Below are 25613 nucleotides of genomic sequence, written 5' to 3'. Positions count from 1 at the left end.
ATATCTTCCTATGCAGTTAAGAGTATTCATGAAAACTGCCTCCATACTTTTGTTCAGACTCTTTTTCCTAAATGAGTCCCTCTCTGGTTTATAGAGCTCCAATTTTAAGCGTTGATACTGCTTTGCTCGTATTGTGTTATCAAACAAACCCAACAGAGTAATTGTATACTTTGGATCATACTTTGTTTCTGAGGTTGTGCTGGTGGGAGACTAGGATCAGACCATGAACTAGTGTGGTACCTCAGGTGTGCCACTTCCCTGCTGGGGAGATAACTCACTATGGAGATACTAATAAATTAACTGGAAGATCCTGTGTCTGTCTTTATTCAAGGTCTCTCTGACCCTGTAAGACAGAATGGGCTAGAAATATCTTCCAGAAGAGCCCAGAGTCAGCATCTTAAGATCTGGAGTCTGTAAGAATCTATCAGTCTGTCAGCCTTCTTCTTCATCCTTGAAATGGATTGATGGCTTTTAACCTTCAAGATAGCTACACATGACAAGGATTAAATAGTTTGCAGTTTGTTTTTTCCCATTAGGCACATGCGATGATAAGGTATGTCTTTATCACTCTTAGTTGGGATATTAGTAATTCCTTAAATAGAATTACTAGTGAGTTATACAGAACACCTTTATGATGTCATTTTTAAAGAGAAAATATTAGGAAATAATTGTATCTGTTTTGTGTGTGTGTTTTGGCAATGCATATTGCTGCATTTATATAATTCAGTAGTCAAAAGTTGTTGAATCTATAGATACTGGAAGAATTTTAAAAATTTTGTTCTTGAAACATTCTGCTTGAATGTATTCTATTTTAACTTCTTAATCCCTGATTCTTTTTAAAGATGACCCAGAAGGTACCTTTGTGCCACCAGAGATTGATGAAACTGGTAACACATTTGAGGTAAGTTTCCATGTAACAACCTTGTCCTTCTATAACCACAAAGAGTTTCATAACATTTTGAATTTTTGAATATGAGCTGATTATTCCCCAAAGTCTATATGTTCCCCCTCCCTTGATTTTGGCCCCCACATATGGATCACATACAGATTTTTTTTGTTGTACTAACAATGACTTCCAAGAAATTAGTCCTTCATTATGTACTGAAATGAAACAAAACAAAACACTGTTTGGCAGATAAAAGTAGTGGTTTGCACTAAGCACTAGCTCTTTTAAATTCTGATTTTTCTTAATTTGTTCAAGGGCTAATTCTGAATTTTATTTTGTTGTTCTTCTTGTTGTTGGAATAGAGGACGCCAGACACTCCAGTCTTCCACTGCCTCCTTCGGTTTTGTCAAACTCATGTTAGTAGCTCAGAGAACAATGTCCAACCATCTCTTGTTCTGTCGTCCCCTTCTCCTTGTGCTCTCCATCTTTCCCAACATCAGGGTCTTTCCCAGGGAGTCTTCTCTTCTCATGAGGTGGCCAAAGTATTGGAGCCTCAGCTTCAGGATGTGTCCTTCCAGTGAGCACTCAGGGCTGATTTCCTTCAGAATGGATGCGTTTGATCTTCTTGCAGTCCATGGGACTCTCAAGAGTCTCCTCCAGCACCATAATTCAAAAGCATCAATTCTTCGGCGATCAGCCCTCCTTATGGTCTAGCACTCACTTCCATACATCACTACTGGGAAAACATTGCTTTAACTATATGGACCTTTGTCAACAAGGTGATGTCTCTGCTTTTTAAGATGCTGTCTAGGTTTCTCATTGCGTTTCTCCCAAGAAGCATGCGTCTTTTAATTTTGTGTCTGAATTTTATAGCAAACTATAAAATTTACTTGGTATTTTCTATAAAAATAATTCATGATGGAATAGTTAATTTAGTCTTCTGGTATAATGAACTTACCAACTGATGTATGTAGCCTAGTAGTTCATAAATGTTCTTTATTCTTGAGCTGAATTAGTGGCGTAATTGTTTCCATTGATTCATTACCCTCCCTGATCAGACACCCTTTAGACCGACTGCAATGTGTGAATTTTTGTTGAACATCCTGTTCAGTATATTCGATGTTTTGTTGTTTCTATTATGAATTATATTCAAATAGTCTAATTAGCAGTGTGTGAATGTGAGCATCTATTTTTTATAGAGCCATTGTATAGAGCTACTCAATTAAAATCCTCATAATTTTTCTCCATTCTAAATAAAATGTGCAAATGAGTCCTGGCAATTGGAATATTATATATCAGCAGGATGCAAAGCAGTATTTCGCATTATTAAGTTTCTTTTAAACCATGCTTTTAGATCTTTCAATCTATAGGGCAGTTACCTGAACCTACGTCAAATGTATCACTACACTTTTATTGGTAATAAAAGTGAACTTATCGGATATGTTTCAGCATTAGGTACCTGGCCAGTTGTGGCTGATAGTGCTGCTGTTTTATATCCTCTTTATTTTAGGTACAGTTATTCTATTCATTCGAAAGACATACCATACTTTCCCATGTATAAGATGCCCCTGTGTATAAGACACCCCCATGTATAAGATGCCCCCTATTTTGGGTGGCTCAAATTTAAGAAAATGGGGGGAGATGGCTCACAGTTGTGGAGCTTTTTTTAGGGGAAAATGTCGAAAATCACTCACCTACACATGCCGCTCAATCTGCCTCTCATCTGTCCCCTCACCACCAGAAGCTACCAATTGCCCACCCAATTGCTGCAGCATTAGCCAGTCAACACCAGCCCTTGACGCAGCAACGAATAACACGCCTAATAGCTGTTGACACAGCAACCAATAAAACATCCACCCTATGCACTATCTGTTGATAAGATGACCCCCACTTTTTCGCATCATTTTTAAAGAAAAAAACCTAGTCTTATACACGGGAAAGTATGGTATTTTTTCAATCAGTAGACCACCTAAGAGTGATGGTCTCACCATGATATTTGACTTTTTAATAGGAGGGGGGAAGAGCTGCATTAACTTGTGTCTAACCTTCTGGGTGTCCCATGTTGCTAGTATGTCAAGCCAATGCAAAAAAATGGGTGGGATTCTTCTCCCTCTCATATATAGTACCCATCATAGGGATTTTTTCAGCCAGAATTCAGTTCTGGAACATGGGTGCCATTGTCATTCAAAGAGAATAAGGCGAGTTCTAGCACCTCTTTTTCTAGAAAAATAGCAGTGCTATGGATGTAGCCAAAGGGGAAGGGGGCAGCTGCCCCCCAGTCAATACAAATCTGAGGTTCTGACCCCCTTAACAAAAGTCGATCCCTTCCAACAAAAGCCTGCCCCTCCTAACAAAAACCCTGGTTACGCCCATGAGCAGTGCCCATAAACACTCATTCCTACACATGCACCCACAATACAAACCCATATATCCCCCTCTCTCACACAGTAATATTTGAAGAGCCTCCCATCAAAAGGCAATTGGGCTTTTAGAGCATAGGAGGCTGTTTTAAGCTTCATTTTCATGTGAGGGAAGACTTCACAGAAGACGAGTGGTCCCCACTCCTGCCTTATAGGGTTGCTGAATCAAAGCTTCCAAAATTCAAGAAGTTTAAGTTGCACATTGTGCAATATGTTGCTTCATCTGCAAAAATGAAATGCCAAAAGGGAAGGAAACACATTACTAGTGGTTTTCCCAATATTGGAAAGTACCAGGAAAGTTCTTTTTAATATTCTCTTGATAAACTTGATACAAAGTTAAGTTCACATGTTATGCTCTCCCTGTTCAAGTAGTCTTGGGCAAGTTAGTATCATTCCAAATCTGTAAAGTGGTATCATTGTGATTACTTCATAGTGTTATTATGGTGATACAATTAAGGGTGGTTACACTAGGAAAAACACTTGCTACATAATACAGTAAGTCATAACTCAAGTCAGAATTTTGGGTCGTACACTAGGGATGGTTGCAGCATGGACATCAAACAAAACCAACATGGCTAGTTATATGAATTCTGAGGTTTGGGGTTTTTTTTTAGTTTACAGCAGCAAAATACATAGTTAAAATAGAAATGATGCATTTATTGAGGTTTAAGGAAGGTAAATGAACCCAGTTTTCTGCACTGAGTAACTCTTTTTCAGCTGTAACTGTGTCCATGCCCTGAAACCAATCCTTGTTCACAACAATATGCCATGGAGAACTCTGTTTGAACAGCTATTCTGGATCACAGCCGTGACTGTCCTCATTATCACTTGAAGCTCTTGCTCTCATTTTGAAGGTATCTATCCATATTCTGCAAATGAAAAACAATATTTTGATACTATACTATACTGCACTGAAATATTTCAAGTGTTTATTTGTCCTTGAATCTTCCCACCACACTTGCCATCCTCTCCTGTCACATCAGTGTGGTGCAGCACAGCCTTTGAGAACCATGGCCTTAGACTAGGGCAGGGATATCCAACACGTTGATCGCGATCCACTGGTAGATTAGATTGCGGTCAATCGCTGGCTGCCTTTCCTTAGCATGGGTAAAATATAATCTGGCCCCTCCCCATCACTCTGCTCTCCATTGTTGCACCAGCTGCAGATTGGAAGATGGAGTTTACTCAGCAAGGCTGTTTGTTTTCCCAGCGATCTGCTAGTGAGTGGCTATTCCTCTATCTCCCTTGAAGTTAGGTGTGAACTCTTCAAAATCAGGGCTTTCCCCCTCCATAAAAAAGTTCAACAACTTTGACCCCCCAAAACACGGGGCTGTCTTAAAAAAGCTCAACAACTTTGACTTGAATGCCAAAAAGGGGGTAGATCACTGCCAGTTTTTAATTCTGTGAGTAGACCGCAGTCTCTTGGGAGTTGGCTACCCCTGGACTAGGTTACCAGCTTTATTCTGAGCAAGGATCATTTGCTAAACAGAGAGAGTGAGCCATTATGGTGCAAAACCAGGCCGTCACAGACAGGAGATTGCACACACCCAATTGATCCCCAGAACTCCTTGCCACTTCTTACACAAACAATGCCTATAGTCTGGCCATGAATCCTACTCTTGAGCGTGAATAAATCCCAGCCAGGCAAGCATATCCTGTCTTGATTAAACCAAGTGCCCTTTGTGCATTTACTGAGGAGACTCAAGCTTGTCCCTTTCAGTCATGACAAGATCACTATATTCAAAATAAGATGTGTCAGGTAGAGACACCCTTGTAACTTTGCTGTAGCCCTTAAGCGGGATGCCTAGCCGATATGACTCAGGATGACATGTGAGAACTCATTACCTGTGTCCTTTGTTATGTAATGATTCTCAGATTAAGCTCAGGTCTTTGTGAAAAGCCCATTCAAATCCCTGCTGAGATTTATACAGAAGGTTATACAGAGGGCGCTTGTATAGTATTCATTGGGAAGGAGCTCCAGAACAATAGTACTGCCACACTGAAAGCTCCTGGTACTCCTGGAGCCAGTATCATTGTGAAGCGCTGTCACAAGTGCCACTACTGCTGTTTGTAGTGGTTGAGCAGGAATATATAGGGCAAGTGAACTAGGCTCATGTTGTTTATGGCTTTATATACCTTAAATTTGCATATTAGTGCCAGTAGAGATTGGCTGGGGAGACCCGGCCGGATGGATGGGGTATAAATAATAAAATTAGTAGTAGTAGTAGCCAGTAGAGACTAAGTAAAAATATTTTATGCTGATGATAAACTGTACCTATCAGGAGGTGTGCTGCCATGTTCTGCACTGGCTGCTGCTTCTGGGCCAATTTCACAAGTAGCTCCAAATGGAAATCATTGCAGTGAAGTAATTCAGTCTTGAAGTTACCAATGCGTGAGCCACTGTGTGGCTATGATATTTTTGCAGCTGTCATACCAACATTTTGTAAAAAGCACCCCTGCCTGCTGAAGATGCCTGCAGCAACAGCTGAATGTAGGAGTACTACCACCAGATAGCATATCTCCCAGATAGGGAAACAATTGTAGTTCCCACCTCCAAATAATACTGGGGTAGTTTAGGGGAGAAGGATTTAAGGACCTCACAGTACCTCCTCCCCACCTGCCCCCCCTGCTTCCCACCTCCACTGCCCTTATTAGTCCCAGGGAAAGGAAGTTTCCATTGATGCCATTCATGCATTAAATGTAACATCTAATTTGGTTGTCTTATATATGGAAAGGGACATTAATATTTCATATTTCCCTCCACAGTGTATTGATCAAGGAGACAAAAGCCTTAAACTAGTATTGCTTGGGAATAATAGGAAACCAAAGTTTTGAAATCAGTCATTAAAATAGGTGCAGTTTTGAAAGGTTCAGTCTGTCATCTTGATTGGAACGGGTGAACTTTAATACAGCTTCCATACATGTAGAAAAAGGAATATGGTTTGTCTCTGGTTATTCAGGCTTTCTTTACATATTCACCAAACTAAGGACCCTTTATTTAATGTGGAACAGTGTGCTCATGTTCTGCTTTACAGAAGTACAGAATAATGTATAGTATTGGTGAAGTGTATACATGCATTGACATAAACAGATTCTGAGAAGTAAAAAAGGGTTGGGAAGAAGAATAGTGAAACTTTTGTGTACAAAAGATGTGGGTAATGCCTGCATCTGCCCAGGCACTGAAGAATTCCTTGTTAAATTAGGGTTCCAAATTATCCTAAGTAGTGGCTCAATTATTTAAAGTTGCTGTGCCATCAGTGGTAGACTGAGAATGTGGAAACATAGGTGTATACTAGCCTAGTGTTTTACGTGGTACCAAAATTTCAGCAGCATACCTTGACTTATTAGTGCCACTGACACTCCTACGCTGGCAAGATCTTTTTCTAATCGCTGTGGCACCATCACAGTGGCATGAGAGCTGATATGACTAGTGGTGGTGTCATTGTGCATACTCATTCTACAGCTGCTGCCTCTGCTACTACTGCACATTGATCTAGTGCCACTAATGTGCAGTCCTGTTCTAGTCTCCTTAAACAGAATAATCAAATAATGGCATCTGAGCCAATACACGGTATGTGTTGCTTTGTTTTGTATTAACTGAAATGGATAGTTGCTTCAGTGGCTGTGAATAGCAATAATGGAAGAGGAATATATAATAGGCATAGCTACTTCAAACACCGTGCTATTATTTTACATAGAGATCCTGTGCAGGAAGTTGTTGTGTAGCGAACATCGCTTGCGTTCGTACAATTGAAATACATTAGAAATGTTGTTAAAATAATTGGTGTTGTAAATCTGCTATATATTTGAATGGCTCAACAGGGAGCTAGTTATGAAAACTCCCCGTTACTATTGTTAACAGCAGAACTGACAAATTTAATTGTGCTGCTTTTTGAGGCTTTAATATAAATACAAACCATGCCATGTTGTCTACTGCTAAACACTGACGTTAGCTTTCATTTTTAAAAGTCAGCTCAAGCATCTACAAAACCTTACCTCACCCCGCAAGGTCTTTGTTGGTGAGCTTGCTTTGCGGTGACATTAAAAGGCTAATTCTGCTTACTCCCCTAGATGTTCAATGAAAAATATGAGTATATAGATTTGGTTATTATTATTTTTTTAATATTGTGTTTGCTCAGTATGGATCACTTGCCCTTTAGGTGACATTTTGTCTAATTCGGACTCTGCCTAGCCCAGTAAGCTAAAGGGGTGAGCGGGCTTCAGGCAGTAGTGGGGACATGCAGTGACGCACAGTCTGATGTTCAGTGGAGAAGTACCATGTGAAGTAGCTGCTGTCACCCCTATCTTCATTTGGGGGGGGGGCTGAATAGTGGGGAGCTTCAAACCTCATATTGGCCCTGGTGCTGAGTAGATTCCCCTTTGTCCAAGGAGGCATAACCTAAAACTTTTGGGTAGTAAAGTATTGTCTGGAAAGAGGATGCAGGGTGTGGCTCATCTGTATCCTAAAGTCACCACAGAACTTGCTGCAATAATACAGTGCTTAAGATACAGTAGGGAGGTATTTCGTGGAAGATCAACCAGCACACAACCTAGTTCGGGCATGCAGGCAAGTCATAAAAAAATTAACCTTTGTGTTTTGTTCCTGCTTTCATTGATCATGTTTTCAATGCAGGGTGTGTGGCAACTCTAACAGGAAACACTTCCTCTTGTCTAATATGCATTGAGGCAAACTGTTAGTGAGATTTATAACTTATAGTGTTAGGAATGATTGCAAAGGAGCTATGTGTGCACATGCAAGAGAACCCACACAGAGAGTGGTTTCACGAATGTATGTTCACCACGTGGTGACTGGCATGTTTGAACTGAGCCATCGCAGCTCTCATAACCCAGAGAGAGCTTTGATGTTCTCCAGTGTTACTTAAAACACAGAGGCTTGGTTCATGCACATCGCTTTAAGTCATTGATTGATCAAGTGATGGTGAAGTGTACATCATGGGATAGTTGTATTTTGGGAGAAGAGTGATAAGGACAAGAAAATATTTTCTGTTTTCACTTTGACCTACTTAGTTTCCTCAACCCATCTAATGCCCATTACTTAGATTATCATGGCCCCAAAGGGCTTTCTACTTCAGTGAATTTTTATATATCTGCTGGAACCAACAGGATAGGATGGGGCATAAATAAATAATTTCCACTGAATGTTGTGCTGTTGTGGTGAAATATTTTCTGTAGGTAATGCAGCTAACCTAGAATTGGAAGGCTTGGCTACAGTTTCTCAAACTGGATAAACCACTGATCGCTGCTTCAGTGTTTTAGGCTTTCCTGATGTATCTAGGTCATTACAAATGCAAATCTAAATGTGCTTTTATACTTTTTTTAATCACATAAGGGTGCATTTAATATTGGGCCACTTAAAATTAGAACACTTTCCTTAGCACATAAACCTTAAAGATGTTCTGGTCAGAAAGTCCAGGCAAGCGAAATGTATTCACAGTTGAATGGCTCTGAATGGCTACTAGCCATGATGGCTATATGTTCCCTCCAGGTTTGGAACCACTTTGCTAGGGACAAACAACAGGAGAGATAGCTGTTGCCCATACCATGCTTTGGCGTTTCTTAGGGACATCTGGTTAGCTACTATAGGAAAGCAGGTGTCATACTAGATCAGGCATAGGCAAACTCAGCCCTCCAGATGTTTGAGACTACGATTCCCATCATCCCAGACCCATGGTCCTGTTAGCTAGGGATGATGGGAGGTGCAGTCCCAAAACATCTGGAGGGCCAAGTTTGCCTTTGGTTCGATGCAGCAGATGTCTTAAGTTTATGAAGCCTGTGTTAGCTAATAACAGGCAAGGTACTGGCGGGTGCAAAAGTAAATTTTGCAAACTATAAATTAGGCAAAGCAAGCAGATATGTAAAAGAAATTCTGCTATTTTCTGTTCTGTTAGGTATAGGGAAGGAAGGGCAAGAATGAGGGCAGGGCTTGTATCCTGCCCCTTCTCACTGAAAATGTGTGCCAACAGCAAAATATTCAGTACAGAAATTTTCCAGCCTCCCCCACCCCCATCTTTTAGGTGTATCTTAGCAGTCATAAAATGGACATTTTAAAATGATAGACATAATTCTGTGTAAATTGCACTTTGCATTAACCAGTCAGACCTGCCCATGCAGTTTAAATTCTGCTCAGAAAATTCTCTGGTCCAAACTTCTATCATTGTGCAAAAAGTTTTAAGACCAAGGGAATGGGAGGCTGTAATCATCAATATTGCCATCATCAAAAACCTTGAAACCGCAGCTCCCTGTCTTGTTTTACATTCACACTGAACTCCTTACGTACCTTAATTACTCGCTTTTCTTTGACTGATCTGTCTCTCCAACTGATTTCTTTCCCATCCTGTCTCCTTCCTTGTTTCTGCTGATTTTTGCATTCATGTTCCTCATGAATTTTCTGTAGAGGCATATCACTATACACGAAAGTTTATATTAACGTCAAAGAAACGTTAACCAAGCAAGAAGGTAAATATCAACACTTTCTAGCTACAAATCATTTCTGAGACACTCCTGGCATCTGTGCTATATATACCTTGAGGACAGAGATGTTAAAATGAGGTGGCTGGGAAAAGCACTCCAAGTGTTGTCACTGAAGTGTTGCTGGATCTTTTCAAATCTGCAAGTTTTCCAATCAATCTTGAGGCTTTTTTTTTTTTTAAATGCCCGCAAGGCTGGCCTTGACTTACAGTTCATGCATTGTACTGATACCTAGCATATCTCTTTTAAAGGCGTTGTAGAGTATTTCAATTTTTCCGTTTCTGGATCCTGTGCTTGGATATTGTGCACTTCAAGCTGTATTCAGACTTCTAGTGTAGCCAAAATGTGAGGAAGCTGTCTAGGTGACCTGCTGTTTTAGGGAAAATGTTGACATAGCATTTGAACAGGCGTGTTTAAAAAAAACTATGCTAAGCATTTAGAACATGCCAAGGCCTCATTTGTGCATGAGATGGATCCCATAGGATTGCCTTGCATATTACATCCACAAATGTATTTATTTATTTAGAACATTTATGCATCACTTTTTGGCTTGAGCCCTCAAAGCAACCAACAACCTTTTAAAACACAACAGATACACCAAGAACTGACATGCTCAAGAACAAGTAGCTGTAGGTTGTGGTTTCTATGATTTTCTTGTGTGGGTATGCATGGAAGGGGTGACAAGAATAAGTCTGCAAATTTTCGTAGTCACTAGTACTACTACCTTTATTCTAGAGGCGAGTCTTGCTGTTAAGAGATCCTGGAGCTATGACTCAAATGAATCTCTGCACTTTACATTAAAATGAGACAGAGAAGAAATAAATATTCACACGTCAATAAGATGTGCACAGAAAAGTTTCCCAGTTACTCTCTTAAAACTGTTCAGCTTTTAATACACTCTCAGTATACTGTACCATTGTTTATTAGTAGCAGTGTTTAATTAAAGAGCTGAAAACTGCATTTAATTTAGCAGGGTTTTTTTGTTGTTGTTGCTAGCTTGTTTCAACATTTGTGACTTACTTATTTATCTAGCCTTAAGCTTTCTTTCTTTCTTTCTTTTTAATATTGCCCTTTTACTTCAGTGGAGAAGACTCTAGTCTTGCTCAGCACATTCATGAGAAAATATAGATTTAGTATAAAACTAATATTGAGCACTATAGTGAGCTGTTTAGCTGTTTTTCCAAAGAAACAAAAAAAACCCATGTTCATCTTTGGGTGCCAAATGTGGAACCTTTCATTTCCCCAGTGGGATTTCATCTTCATTTTTTCTCCAGTATTGCGCTATGCTGGAAAGAGATGATAGTGAATTTTAAATAAGGCTTGCAACAAAAATTCCCATTTGAGAATTATTTAATAGATTCATTTTATGCACTGCCACAGTAGGTTTCTGCTGGGGCTAACAAGCATTGCTAGTGTCAGCTCAGTATCAAACAGGCATTTGTCCATGTTACAAAGCTGCCATTGAAACAGATATTGTAGATTACCAATATGTATCCTCCTGTTTTCTACATATGAAATGTTCTGTGTTAAGTTCTTGTATGGAGGCCATTTAAAGCTTTACACTGCTTTAAATTTCACATGCTTAATTGACCTTTGGGATAGACCTCCATTCCTTTTTGTTGCTTCTTGACTCAATGGGATGTATACAGAAAGGAGATTACTGAAGATATTTATAGTAGCATCATTAAACGCAGCAGTAGGCTATTCACAAATGAAGAATGTTGTTCCTGAAATCTGTTGTCTCTCTGCTGCTGCCACCCCCCTATTCCTAAACTTACCTCTATTTTTATTCTCACCTCTATTTTTATTCATTTGGAACGTTTGCTCCAGTTCTTATCACCAGCATTCTTTTTTGGGCAAGGTGGTGAAGAGAGCGATGGCGGAGAATTTGCAGGAGTTCCCAGACAATACAAACTATCTGGAGCAGTTTCAGTCTGTCTTCAGGCATTGTTTTGAGACTGAATCAGCCCTGATGGCCCTGATGGGTGACCTACGGTATATTGAGAGTAAGACAGGGCAACTGTGTCTCTGCTCCTGCTTCTCAGTCTGTCTGTGGCTTTTGAGGCTCAAGTTGTTGGCAGAATTTAGGCCACAACTTTATTGATTACAGAAAGTGAGTGGTTGCATAGGCTCTGGTTCGACTAGCTCCCTGCACTCTTGCAGGCAGCGCTAACCCAGGGCATCAGCATAGGTCAGCCAAGGGTGAACACCTGGGAAGGTGAAAAGCCGGGAACAGACTCTGTTCACCACCCAGATGCCCCCCTGGACTCAGGTATGGGCCCAACCCCCTCTCAGGGGTTGATCAAACCAGTTGAGTCCCTGGATTCCTTTAACGGAATACCCTTCACACAAGGATGGCGAGACCATTCTCCCATCCCTATCACCTGAACCAGTGCCTATCCGCAACCTTACAAGTTGTGATGATTTGTTACGTGGCAGGCGAAACCCAAATGGCAACAGCCAATCGGCCAAGTGGGGAAATTCCTATCGTGCCCCTGTCCCAATGGCAGACGACACATGACAGCATAGCAAGGTCAATCACACAAATCCCTAAAATTAGGGAGAGGTGGGCGGGTGTTCCGAATGCACGAGCTAAAAGAGGAAGCTCTGGGTCACGTGCATGGGTATAAATAGGTCCCTCAGTCCATTTGGACAGCACCCCATTGGTCAGATTGAACCCAACATCGAGGGACCTACCAAATGGGTGTTGTGGCAATCCAATCCAACCCTCCCACAACACAGGAGCTCAGTCTCCAGGTCTCACCGCAGCACGCACCCTCTTTTAGGGAGGACACAATCTCTGTGTGCAGCCATCCTTGGAAGAGCCAGCTGGTTCAAATTTCTGCAGCTAGACAGTCAATGGAGAGAGACTACCATATAACAGTGGTGCTTTAAAACTTGCACTCATGTGTAACTGGGCCAGGTTCATGGTTCTGATATTAATTTTCAAGGCCCTTGTTAATTTGCAACTTGGCTCCATGATTTCTTAGGGATCAGCTGATTCCCTATATCACTGTCCAGTCACTGTGATATTTCAGGGGAGTCTCTGTTGGTGATCCCCCCCATGGCTCAGCCACATAGTTTGTAACTACTAGAAGCCATGCATTCAGTGTTATGGCCCAAGCTGGTGGAACTCTCTTCCAACTGAGATTGGAACTTCAGGCATGTGACCAAGACTTCCATATTTCAGCAGACATTTTATGGTAGTGTTCAGTTTTGTTGTGAATTTTACTGTTCTTATTCATCATATCAGTTTGTTTGTTTTTTTGGTACATTGCTTAGAAGTGTTGATGACTAAGTGATTTATCAATCAACCTAGCTTATGAATGTATTTTAGCTTTTGTATACCATAGGGAATTTATAATATTTGAGTGTGAATTTGCAATTTTCTCTCTCGTTCCTACTGTTTCTTTAACTGTGTTATAATCAACGAAGACCATCTTCACCACTACTTTGTCCTGAATTAGTGATGCAGCTGCTGTAGCACAAAATTTACTATGTTTTACTAAATAAATTTGAAATGGGCAATTGGCCAGGATAACTCCCAATTCCCTTTTCCAATGTGGCTTTGTTGCTCTATGGACCTTGCTGAGGTGTGTTTTATGGAATGTGATGTGATAAATGGAGTGTTTTATTAAAGCTGAATAGAGACTACAATTCTTTATATATTACTCGTATAAGATGTGTAAAATCTTACTGAGACACACTCTGCTTGATGACTACATTTTCAAGACTCCTGTGCAAGAAAGATAGCTGTTTTCCATGGAAACAGAGCTATAGAAAGTGGAAAGCCTCTCAAACTCCTTACTTGTTGAATTTCCCACAACTTTTCTATATACGTGGCCCTTCCTGCCTTCATAAATGAGAGTAGAATAACAGAATATTGTAGCGAAAATCCCAGAGTATTAAAATTGACATTTTAAGCCATAAGGGAAAGAGACTCTGTGCTGGCCAGCAGGTAATGGCCTTTTCCACCTGCCTTGCCCCACCCTCAAGCCCTAGGAGCCTTCATAAGGAATCTCTTTCCAGAGGAAGAGCTATGAGGAGAGAGAGAGACTCTGTTTGCCATCAGACAGTGGTTAGCCCCACCTCCAGCCCAAGAAAGCTTCAGAAGGCAGTTGTTTCCACAAGCTTTATGTGTGTCTGCATTTTAATGAGCTGAATAGAGTGAAAGGTTATGGGGGTGTGGAGAAGTGTGTCTGAACTTAACAATGCTTAGCTTATTTTTGGTTGCAATTTTGTTATTGTTGTTAATACTCTTTTATTGATTGATTTGTTAATCATATAATATGACTTTTGCTTTAATTGTGATGTTTGTTGTTTAGTCGTGTCCGACTCCTCGTGACCCCATGGACTAGAGCATGCCAGGCACTCCTGTCTTCCACTGCCTCCCGCAGTTTGGTCAAATTTAAGATGTTTAGTTGTTGTTTTTTAGCTGTAGATTTGTTAACCATTTTATAGATTGTAATTGTTTCACTGATGATTTGTTAATTACTCTATATGATCTATTTTCTGTTTGTGATGTTCCATTTTGTTCTATCATGTTATTGTTGTTTATAGTTTGTAAGCCACTTTGGGTGCCATTTGAATGAAAAGCGCCATAGGAATATAATAAATAAATCGAATCAATCACTCAGGTATTATGGTTGGAGTGTTGGAGGTGGGATCCACATTTGGCTATACGCTTATTATGTGACTTCAAACCAGCTGTGATCTCTTTTACCTCACCTACTTTTCAGGGTGGTGGTTGGGATATTGTCAGGTTTGGAAGTTGTTGCTCATGAGTAACCAGGCAGGACTCCGACCTGTCTTTTACAGCTTTTATTGGTAAAAAACTATTTACAGTGCAGAACCCCCAAATTCATGTCGGTCTTAGTCACTTGCAGATTCCGGGAGTGGCCCCTTCCAGTTTCTCCCCCAACATAAGAACTTAGACACCCAAAATCTCCACCTCCCCTCCATACGTTTCACCCCTCTGCGTAAGCTGGGTGACAGAAATGGCATGTCTGTTTCTTGGCCAGCCGGAATAGGTGAGGCTCTTGGGCTCTCAGTCACATTTTTGAGCCCTTCCCTCGCCTGGCTACCCCCTTCCCGCTCTGCTCCACTGGAGGTGTGGCTTCCCTCGCTGCTGGACGAGGAGCTGCTCCTCAGCAGCATCAGAGGCTCTCTGTATTCACCTGCCTCCCTCCCCTGTTCTGATAGCAGTCTCCTGACGGATATAATGATGGAGATGGAGAGAGGGAAGAAAAGCATACATACCACCCTAGGCTCTTTGGAGAAAATGAGGGGTCAAAATATAATAAAACAATTACCTTCGAGATTTTACGTGCAACCATAAAGCTCACAAAAACCTACCTCTTGTAACTTTCGAGATTTTGATTCTAGCGAATGCTTTGCTCTTTCAAGAGGAGCTTTATTCATTTTATTCTTATGTGGTGAGTTAACTGACAAAGTATTTCAAAATGAACATGGATTGTTTTTATGGTGCATTTAATGGATTGCATTTTAGTTCACTACTTTGACGGCTTTGGGGCCAAAATAAACTTCCGTGGCAAACAGAAACTTGCCCGTTCAAAGAGCGTTTTAAACCTTGCATTTTTGGTTAGCTGAGAACATCAATAAGAGCCCTGCTGCGTCAGACCACAAGCCTCCCTGGTCCAGCACCATTTCCCTCAGAGGCCGGCAATGCCACGGGAAGCCCAAGAGCAGACCATGAGCTCAGTCGCATTCTCCTGCTCATGATCCTCAACAGTTAGTAATCAGCAGTATGCTGCCTCTCATCCTTGAACTAATACACAGCTATCAATGACCAGCAGCTTGCTCACCTTTTCTAACGATGTTGTCATAGCTACTATTGTTTGGTTTATTATATTTGTACCCTGACTTCCTGCCAAGAGTGACTTCCAGAATGGCTTTTATGTGCTCTTCAAAGCCATAGCAAAGATATTTGACTATTTATTCAATGTAGATGCCTTTGTTGGTCGGGAAAATTAGTAGTGGATATATATGCTTGAATATCCTGGTTACAATCCTTCCTATGCCTGCATAACTCAGGATTATCCAAAGCAGTTTGTTTTTTAAAAAATATCTGTGCCAACTGCACTATGTCTTTTTCATCCCCCCGCCCCCTTACATTGCACCTTGTACTACATACAGGGAATTGATGGTACTGCTGCTGTAGAGATGGCTGTAAGTGATAGGGTATTGCAGTGGAGCAAATGGATCATTGTTGGACTGGCCCTCCTTTTAACAAATATGACTGTGCTCGCTCCTAGCCAGAAATTCCAGTATGAGCGATGCCTTTCCATACCACACTTCCTATTTTGTGGTACAAAATGCAAATAGCTCAGGCACTTGAATCAGTGTTAGTTATCTCTGTTTGGAACATCCTGTTAGACTCTGCTTTCTGTATATAAGCTGTTGCACCTTATTATCTGCAAATAATAAGTCCTCAGACAGAAGACTATTCAGACGAATAGTCTGACCTGGTATAAGGCAGTTTCCGAAAAACATCTTTAATGGTGACTTGTTTTGCCAAGGGGTTTTTCTCTGATTGGGCTTTTGTTTCCTTGGAGCTTTTGATTTCAGAGAAATGGTGTCTCTGCCTTCAGGTAAAATGTGCCATGCCCTCTTAGGAGCTTCTTTATTATACGACATTGTGGCATGCACTTGGGGCCCTTTAGGGAGTATTTTTTCCCTTAAACTGGCATCCCAGGGAGTACTGAGGTAAGCCCATTTAAATGGGATTTGGGTTGCACCAGCATAATGCACCAGTACTAAAGCCAGCCTATTGAATTAAAAGAACAGTGGGGCTCTTTAAGTATCTTCAGGGGAGAGAGCTGACTGCCAAGTAACCAATCTCTGTCCACCTCACTCCCCCATATAGATAACACAGGCCTATTCAGAAGCTTGGCCGAGAACATCAGGAAAATAAAATGTGGTGAGATACCTTGATTTAGGGACACATTGGTTTGCTTTAACAGAATGAATAGATTTATTAACCAGAACACATTTATTTTGGAATTCTTTGCTTACTAGATTGTCTTTTTCTGGCTTTCCCATGAAGAGCAATTTTTGTTATTGGTCTGCTTTTGCTGTTCACTTTGGGTAATTTTGGATAGGGCTGTTTTATTGAGAGATTTGTATATTGCCCTTCACCAAAAATGGTAACAGGACAATTTGAAATAATAAGATATTATTAATAGTAAATGCAGTTGTCTTTTTATTTTATCTATGTGTATTTTTTATTGTATTATTGTATTTATACTCTGCCTTGGAAGAGTATACTTCTGTCAGTGAAGGTCATAGATCATGGCTAGCAAATTTTATCAGATATCAGCCAACTATTATTGTATTCTTAATTCCCTTGTATAAGCTGATGGAACAGAACAGTTTTCAGCAGGTACTGAAAAAACACTTCTGCTGGACAGTGGAATAGACTGATAGACTCCCTTAGAAGGTGGTGGACTCTCCTTCACTGGAGGTTGTAAAGCAGAGGTTGGATGGTCATCTGTCATGGTTGAGCTAGTTGAGATTTCTGCATTGCAGGGAGTTGAAATAGACTGGATGATTCTCATGGTCCCTCCCAAATCTACAATCCTTTGATCTGTGAAAACTTGAAACAGAAGGCTCCTGTTGTATCTGTATTCCTCAAGACTGTGCTGATGACACAAAAGGCTTGGGGTTTTATTGCTATCAGATGAGCTTTGCCAACTCAGGGAGTGACCAAAGCTTCTGCAGATGATCAAACTTTTGATTGACAAAGTGGCAAGTCTTACTTGAGGATACTAGGCAGGGTTGAAACAGAGCTTACTGCAATGGTCTGCATGTGATGGAATATCAAGGTATATTATTAGGTACAGATTCTGGACAAGCGCCAGTGCCAGTGGCATTTCAGCACGGAGACAATTCTACAACACTGATACCACCAGTGAAAAAGCCCATTGGGCTGTGGGGGGAGGATACAGATTCCATTTGTTGATCTTAATGCTCTTAGCGGACAGTGGAGGGGAAGAGATGGTCTTTCAGGTTGTTTAGTTCTGATGCGATTTAGTTGTACTAACTGTTGTTTAGTTCTGAAGTTGAGGGTGTTCATAGCTTTATTATTGTAATAGATTGTTGTGTGGTAACTGGCAAGCCACCTCCAAGGCCTGCTCTCAGGGAAAGAGGCAATGTTAAGAATATTCCAAGAAAACTGTTAGGTGATCTTGCAGAATCTTTATGTATTCTGCACATGTTTGATAGAAATTGAACTTTAGCTTAAAGATTTATTGTGGTGATGAGTCAGCTGAATTGCTAAGATCTTCTAGTTATTGTAGAAATTTTTGCTATTTTAAAAGCTGATACCTTGTTTCAAGTTCAGATTATCCTCTCTTACCATCTGATTACTCACCATTAACAATTGCAGTTATGGAGAGCTCTTTTGTCTCTTTGTTTGGATACTGTATCATGTTGAGATTGTTTTTTGGCATTCTCATTAATCAGATTGAATTCCCTTAGAAACTTTATTATAGGACATGCTTCTCTAGGCTCAAGTGAGGCTAATGACTCCGGTCTGGAGCATTTTTCAACTTATTTACTTCAAATAAAGCAATTAATCTAGAATGGAATTCTTTTTGCCAACACCATTCATAGATTGCAACAGCTCTTCTTTCATGGATGTGGAGGGATTTTTAACCCGTTCTGGCCACTAACATGTGAAACATACCTTGTTAAATATTGTGAAATGTATATATGCTGTTGCGTCATGAAAGATGCTAGTTGGGTGGTGCAGTCCTTGTCTTATTCGACATCATGTCACTGATGGAGTAGAGTTCTGCTTGGCAGAAGCTACAGATTATAGCACTTATGGTGTAGATCAAGCATGTCCATTGTGTCAATCGTGACTGATCAGTTGATCGCAGGATGAATGTTCATAGATCACGGCCTTCTGATCTGGAGAAGCTAGACCTCCTCTGCTGGAGATGCACTCAAAGGGGCTGTTGCGACGCCACATGTGCACCCAGTCAGCGAAGCAACCAGCAAGTTCCTCTCACAGGAGGTGATGTTTTGCTGCTGTGCGTACCTGCCGTGTCAGGGGAAGCAACCGGCATCAGGGGAAGCAGACGGAGTGCCCCCCTGCACCCTCAGAAGAAGAAGCCGGCGTCGGAGGAAGCAGGCGTTGGGTGCCCAGCTACCCTGCCCCATCCCTGGGTGATAGATCACTGCCAGTTTTTATATTGGATCATAGATCACAGCTGGACATGCCTGGTGTAGATGATTCCACTTTAGATTCTGTTTCTCCATCTCACATAGTTGTACAGCTTTTCCTGGGTTTTCAATGCACCTGTGCCACTACTTCCTAGGATGAAGGAAGCCCAAGCCCTCCATGAAATGTGTGCTCACTGCAAACTGCTGTGTACCTCCTTCTTGTGCCTATAAGTGGATGCTATACACACACTGGTTGTGTGGGGCAGGGGCTGTGTTTTCATGAAGCTGGAATTTTGTGGTTCTTCTCTCATTCCAAATACAACGCTGATTGAATTAGGGACATAGGATGCTTCTTTATACTGAATCAGATTATTGGTCCATCTAGCTCAGTATTGTCTATGTTGACTCATAGCAGCTCTCCAGGGTTTCAGGCAGTGAACCCACCCAGCTCTAGCTGGAGATGCTGCAGAGAGCAATACAGGAGAAACATGTTTTGTTGCAGCTGGGGCAGATGAAGGCATCCACATGTGCTGATGGAGGGGTACAATGGTGTGCCTTCTTTCTGCACTCCTCTCAGCAGTCATTCCTCCTCTGCTCACTGCTACATTTCCTACACGGGAAGTGTAAGCATATGTGAAAACCTCACATATGGATATTTTAAGCTGCCTAGTTGCTCACCTGTACCTACTGTACTGTATGCACTGATCGGCAGCAGGTCTCCATGAACTTTGTGTGGTCCTTTCCCATCCCTGCTTAGTTCCTTTTTCCCAGGAGGTGCCAGGGAGCCTTCCATATAGACAGCATATACTCTGCCACTGTGTATATTCTCTTCCTTTTCCATAGATCCAGAACTTTGTTTTAGCAGTCATCCCTGAACTGATGTACAGAATTATGAATGGGAAGCTTTTGTTAACCTGCATGCATGTAAGATGATGATTATGATGAACGACACACAGCTTTTCTCCCATGTAGCAATTTTTTGTCTTGTGTGAAACGATGCTTACACAGGGGTTTTCTTTTTGATGAGTTTTCTTCTTCTTCTTTACTAAAAGTAGGGAGGGTTTAAAAGGCTGTGTGTACATATATTGCAGATAATTAATCAGGACTGTCAAAGTTGCAGTGAATGGTTTTAATAGACTTGGAGAAAGCTCCACCTAGTGGAATGCTGCCAAATCATTTTTTTCCAATTTTTACCTGAGATCAGAAGCATTGTAATTACCGTATATGCAATATTCAGAGATGATTTAGATGCTCCTTCCCACTTGTGGCTGCTGCTGATAACTGCTTCCCTCTGTGGACAATCAAGATCATTGGCAGGAATACTTAAATGCTTCTCTTACTTGTATTGGTGTGCACACTTGGTACAATTGGATTACCAAAATTTCTCACCCTCAGGGACTATACGACTATAGGTTGTATATAAAGGCTGGTCCTTGCCTAAGATCTAACACTAAAGTTGAGTGCAGGCTTCCCCAATTTTGTGTCCTCCAGATTTTTCAAACTATAATTGCATAATCCCTGACTATTTTCTATGCTTGCTGGGGCTAATGGAGGGTGGCTCAAAACAGTTTGAGTGAACCACATTGCTGATGGCTGCTAGTATTTACATAAGGTGGGGAAAGTGTACTACAAGTGTATTACTTCATCTGTGGTCCACAAATGGCTTAAGCTGCTTTTTGCTCATTTTAATGGAGCTAATCTGGTTTTAAGTGGGAACATGTGGTAGTTTGTACAATATGCTCATTTTCTGTTTCCCAATTATTGCAGGCACATATCTTTTCCTTGGGAGCTACACTAAAAGCAGCCCTCGAATATATCATGGAGCCTGGAACCGATTCAGAATTCAGTCAAGATCTGCATGCTTTGCTTGAACAAATGCAGGAAGAAAGTCCTAAAGAGAGACCAGATATTGAGGTAAAAAAAGAAGTGTGTGATTGTTTTTTTGCCTTGTTGTTATTGTTGTTTAGTTGTTTAGTCATTTAATCGTGTCCGACTCTTCGTGACCCCATGGACCTGAGCACGAACTTTCATATCATATTGACTTTTCCTGATGTGTCACCTTTTAACATTCAACATTTCTCTACTCTTAAGTGATATCTTAGTTACTCTTTTGGGAGGCAGTTGCTTGATGGACAAAGCAATTATACTGTAAATACAAGGTTTAAGGGGGGTGATACAGGGAAGAATGATTTCCAACGCAAAGTAGCCCAACACAGCACTTGAAACAAAGTGGCAGCTAAGCGACAAAGTGGCAGCAGCAATACAAAAACAACAGATGCTCACCATTCTACATACTGTAATGCTAGGCACAAGAGTAATTGATAACCTTCTGTGTTGGAAGCCACAAGTGGTTGTGGTTGTGGTTGTTTTAAATAAGGCTAAATGTTTTGGAAAGAGAGCTTCCCTTAATAGCACTCATGTGCTTAATATTATATGTAAAGTGGTGCCTTGGGTTACGAACAGTCCTGCTTACGAACGCTTCAGTTTACGAACTCCACAAACCTGGAAGTAGGTGTTCCGGGTGGCAAACTTTGCCCTGGGATACGAACACAATCCACTTCTGGGGCTGCAGGAGGCCTATGTTGGGATTGTCGGGTCAAGAATGCTTCGGGTTAAGAATGGACTTCTGGAACGAATTAAGTTTGTAACCTGAGGTACCACTGTATTCATATGCAGCAGAATTACCAAGAGAATGCAGATTTGTTTCCAGGAAAGGGAACAGGTAAGGACTCGTGACCCTTTCTTACACTAGCTGTTTCTTTTGACCAGTGACAATTTAGCATGGGCTAGACAGGATGTGCTAAAAACATGAATGGAGGTGTAAGTGAACATCAGTGAAATAAGTATAAGGGACTTTTTCTCCTTGGAATTTTAGGGACTGACTAACTACACATAATGTTTGGATGACTACTGAAGTTTCCCAACTTGTATCAGAAAACAATAATAATAATGAAACAATGATAGCCACTTCAACAAAGTGATATTGTAGCTTGAGCCCTCTAATGTCTGTAAGGAAAAAATATCTCTCTTTGCTTGAGGGTAGCTTCCCATTTACCATTGAAACATGGCTCTGTGCTACTGAGTATGAACCTCTCTACATGTACATCATTCCATGAATGATGGCTATGGAGTTTATTATTAATTCAAGTCTGAAGAACACAATTTTAACTAAAAACAATGAATTTCATAAATAGGCAAATCAGCCTAATTGAATATATTTACAGTTGGTAAAGACTATTAAAATTATAATTAATACTTTGTTGAACTATTAATTGAATTAATCCATTATAAAACATTTTAAAATGCTGCAGTTCAAATTAATCTCTGCTAAATCTTGTAGAAAGGCTACAGTTGGGAAATAATGTTCCCTTACAACTCCTGAATGGCCTTGCTTCACAAATGCAAAATCTTGATGTTTCCTAGGGAATGCTAATCTCTTGTATCATGTTGAAGTCCATGTCCTGTATGATAACTAGGTATTAAACGCTTTCCTTTACAATTATCATTATAGACTGTCATATCATTGAGTAAAGAGAACCTGAAGCTTTCTTCCTCGAGTGATATTTGCCAATGCCTCTCTGCAATTGGAAGAAGAGTGCTTTCAATTGAATCATGTGGCACCTTTCACGGTATGCTTTCGATAATGTAGCCCATTTGTGTAATGGAATCAAGAGCATTTTTCTTGCTAAAGATACAGAACTCAAGTAATTATAAATGGTGGGAGGAATCCAGGTCCCTTTCTACTGTATTAAGTAAAAAAAAATTTTTCCATTGTTAACTTACAGTGAATTTTCATGCTCCTGTTATTTCATGTTTTCAGATATTTTTATGATAGTCATATATCCTGTTTTGCTAGCAAATACTTAGGATTAAGCACAACTGCTGCAAAAGTAGAGTCCCGCACCCTCTAGCACTGTACTAATTTTGCATGTTGAGATTGTCAGACTAGCACGTATGTGAATGGGGCAGTTGGGTTGTGTGGCTATTTGCTGCCTATCGTATAAACACCTTCTGTCATAATGGAGGGGAAAGGTGGTTTGAAATGCCTTTGGGATGCTGCATTAAAAGCCATCTGTGGTTTGGTTCTCTCTAAAAAGCCAACCAACTTTTGATAGCAGTCTCTTTCCAACTGTAGGGCAGCATAAGGTGTGCATGTAATATCAGTGGAAGATGCTTGTAATTTGGATGGGATGAGGAGATGGAGGGGGAGAAAACCGAAAATGTTTTTAATAAGAACATCTGTCTTTGTACCCAGACAGTTGTGATAACTTGTGGAGTGGAAAAGTCTATGAGAGGATTTCACCTTATGAACAGTGCACAGATTACAATTTAAGAGAGCATTCATCTCCAGAGGTGCAAGACTTGGAAGTTGTGAGTGGTGGAAATTCTTCTCACACGTATACCATGAATGACAGAAATGATATAAAAGAAATTAAAACCAACTCATTGCATGAAAATGTTTGCTGTCAGCATGTTTCAACTCAGGTCACAAACTGTAAAGAGAACAGCAATAACAACAGCAGCAAGTGTGTGAATCTTGTCTTAGACACAAAGCCATGTACAAGTGAGTTGGAGGAAGATGCATTAAAAAGAAACTGCTCAAGGAAAGTAAAAGGATTTCCAAAGCTACTGTCTGAATCTGAGACAGACCCAAGAACTTTCTTCCCCTTTGTAAGTCACAGCGGACCACTAACAAGGAAACAATATCCATTACAGCCCAGGTCATTATCTCAAGTCAATAATAATAAGAATGCTGCTTTAGAGGGAAACTTAAGTCATTGTGATGGAAATAATGAACTTGGATTAAAAGCAGCAGATTTCCAGGAACCAAATAATAATTTAGATGAATTTTACAAGAGCCCGGAAGTATCTTATCAAATCCACAAGCCAACCTGCAATGATAAAAAAGCATATATTCTTCCATACACTTGTATGGGTTCTGAAACTTCAAACAACTATGAGCCAGACAAATCAAATTCTGACTGCAAGGTACTAAAAAACCATAAATCATGGGAATACTGTGGAGAAACTTCCGCAAGGTCAAATGAAAGCAGTCTGTTGCATATTAACAGGATGACTACGGGGCTTAGAACATTTAATGAAAATGGATGTAGCTCAAGCCTGCTAAGTTCTCCAGAACAAAATCACAGTGAGATGAAAGACTATTATGTTGAAGAGAAACAATATGAAGGCAGGGAGTCAGAAATGAGAAACAGCAAGCAGGTAGTAGAAACAGAAACTTCTTTTTAAAAATTGTCTTAAATGTGCCATTGAAGGGACATAGTTAATTTTGGGGGATGGAGAGGGTTGTCTTCCTTGGAAACGTCGTAACTCGCTTACATTGTGCGTGCACTATAGTCAGCAGCAATTAGTTGAGCACTTTCATTATTACCAAAGGATTTAATTAGTAAGGATCTGAACTGAGGTGTGTGGTTGGTAAGCCTTTGATGTTTTGACATTTGTATGGTTAACTTTAATTGAATTGAACTAGTACTATAGATTTAAATTGCACTATACTTTTGTCAGAATAAATTAAAGGTAATTATCTGCAGATAGAAATCATCCTGAGTCACTCAATTTGCAGTCAGTTTTGTAAGAAATAAATTCTCTGGTTTCTTTTCTGCAGCTAAGTTAGTGTCGTGTGGCCTTGGCAAGCTACTTTTTTAGTGCCTTACCATGCAGTTGAGCAATCTGCCCTCTCCTCCCTGCCACCACTGTGAATTGTCCAAGAAACATTTATGAGAGTAATGCACCAATAGTGGTGAATGGCTCCATCTGAATGACTTGCTTTATAATGACAGCAGCAATGTGGAGGATTTTAAATCAGTTTAAACATATATTTGCTGTAGTGTCATTAATTTATGTGTGTCTTATGATACACTCTCTCTTCTTTGTCATAGCATACATTGAGATATTAAAAATTAGTAGATTCATAAGTAGGTTCAAAATTCTTTGCTGATTTTGGCTAATATATATGAATTAAATTAGTTTGACTCAATGTGAAGATTTTTAGGTTAAAGTCCCCATCTTAGAGATGGAGAAGATTACTTTTCCAGCATATGTTCTCTCTCTCTCTCCCTCACTCCCCCCCCCCCCACCACCAGGTTTGGTACATAAGAGGTGTGATTCTTTCAGAAAGGAAAACTTGAACGTTGAGTGCTATGGTTAGCTTTCTTCTCTGCTGGTTAATTTTGCATAAGAAATTGTTCACCACTGGGAAGAGTCAAATAAACAAAATCTAGAATTTCTAGTAGTATTGCTTTAGAAGCACTTGCAAACTTGTTTTATCTGGCCCCAAATGAAGGTGTGAGACATTTTAGAGACTGTTGCATTGTGGCAAGAGACTACAAGGTTGCATATTAGAACTTGGTATCAGCAATTTTTTGTAACATACAGGCGTCTCTGATTCTTGTCACTAACCCTTTCATCCTGAATAACTGAAATTATATCTATGCAAGGTTGTTGAGATGCAAGGATATTGAGATACAATAGCAGTGTATTACCATGAAAGAGGATATTTTTGAAATTATATAGAGATTTATTGGGAAAGGTAAAATAGTAAGCAGTGCTATCCTGTTTTGTTTTAACTGAAATCTATTGCAATCCATGTTTAGCTTCCCTTTATTCTA

At 40.3% G+C, this 25613-nt stretch overlaps 1 protein-coding gene across 11 annotated transcripts in view; it reads left to right on the top strand.

Moving 5' to 3' along the window:
- Positions 1 to 25613, top strand: part of KNDC1 (kinase non-catalytic C-lobe domain containing 1) — a 76659-nt gene that overhangs the window by 8623 nt on the left and 42423 nt on the right. For 9 of the 11 annotated variants that reach the window (XR_014564889.1, XR_014564890.1, XM_083740987.1 and 6 more), the window contains 4 exons: positions 843 to 901; positions 20752 to 20898; positions 22496 to 22613; positions 23240 to 24207. Coding sequence is in view for 9 of the 11 variants with exons in the window: in XM_083740987.1 (XP_083597113.1) it covers positions 843 to 901; positions 20752 to 20898; positions 22496 to 22613; positions 23240 to 24207 (1292 nt within the window). In the remaining 2 variants the exon portion in view is untranslated. The remainder of the gene's footprint in view (positions 1 to 842; positions 902 to 20751; positions 20899 to 22495; positions 22614 to 23239; positions 24208 to 25613) is intronic. The other 2 variants (XM_083740989.1, XM_083740984.1) reach the window with 2 other exon arrangements.

This window comes from Podarcis gaigeae (assembly GCF_964106915.1).
Source record: "Podarcis gaigeae genome assembly, chromosome: 5".
In the NCBI taxonomy this organism is placed as follows: Eukaryota; Metazoa; Chordata; class Lepidosauria; order Squamata; family Lacertidae; genus Podarcis; species Podarcis gaigeae.
Note: the sequence above shows the minus strand (reverse complement) of the source record. Positions and strands in the feature narration are given on the sequence as shown.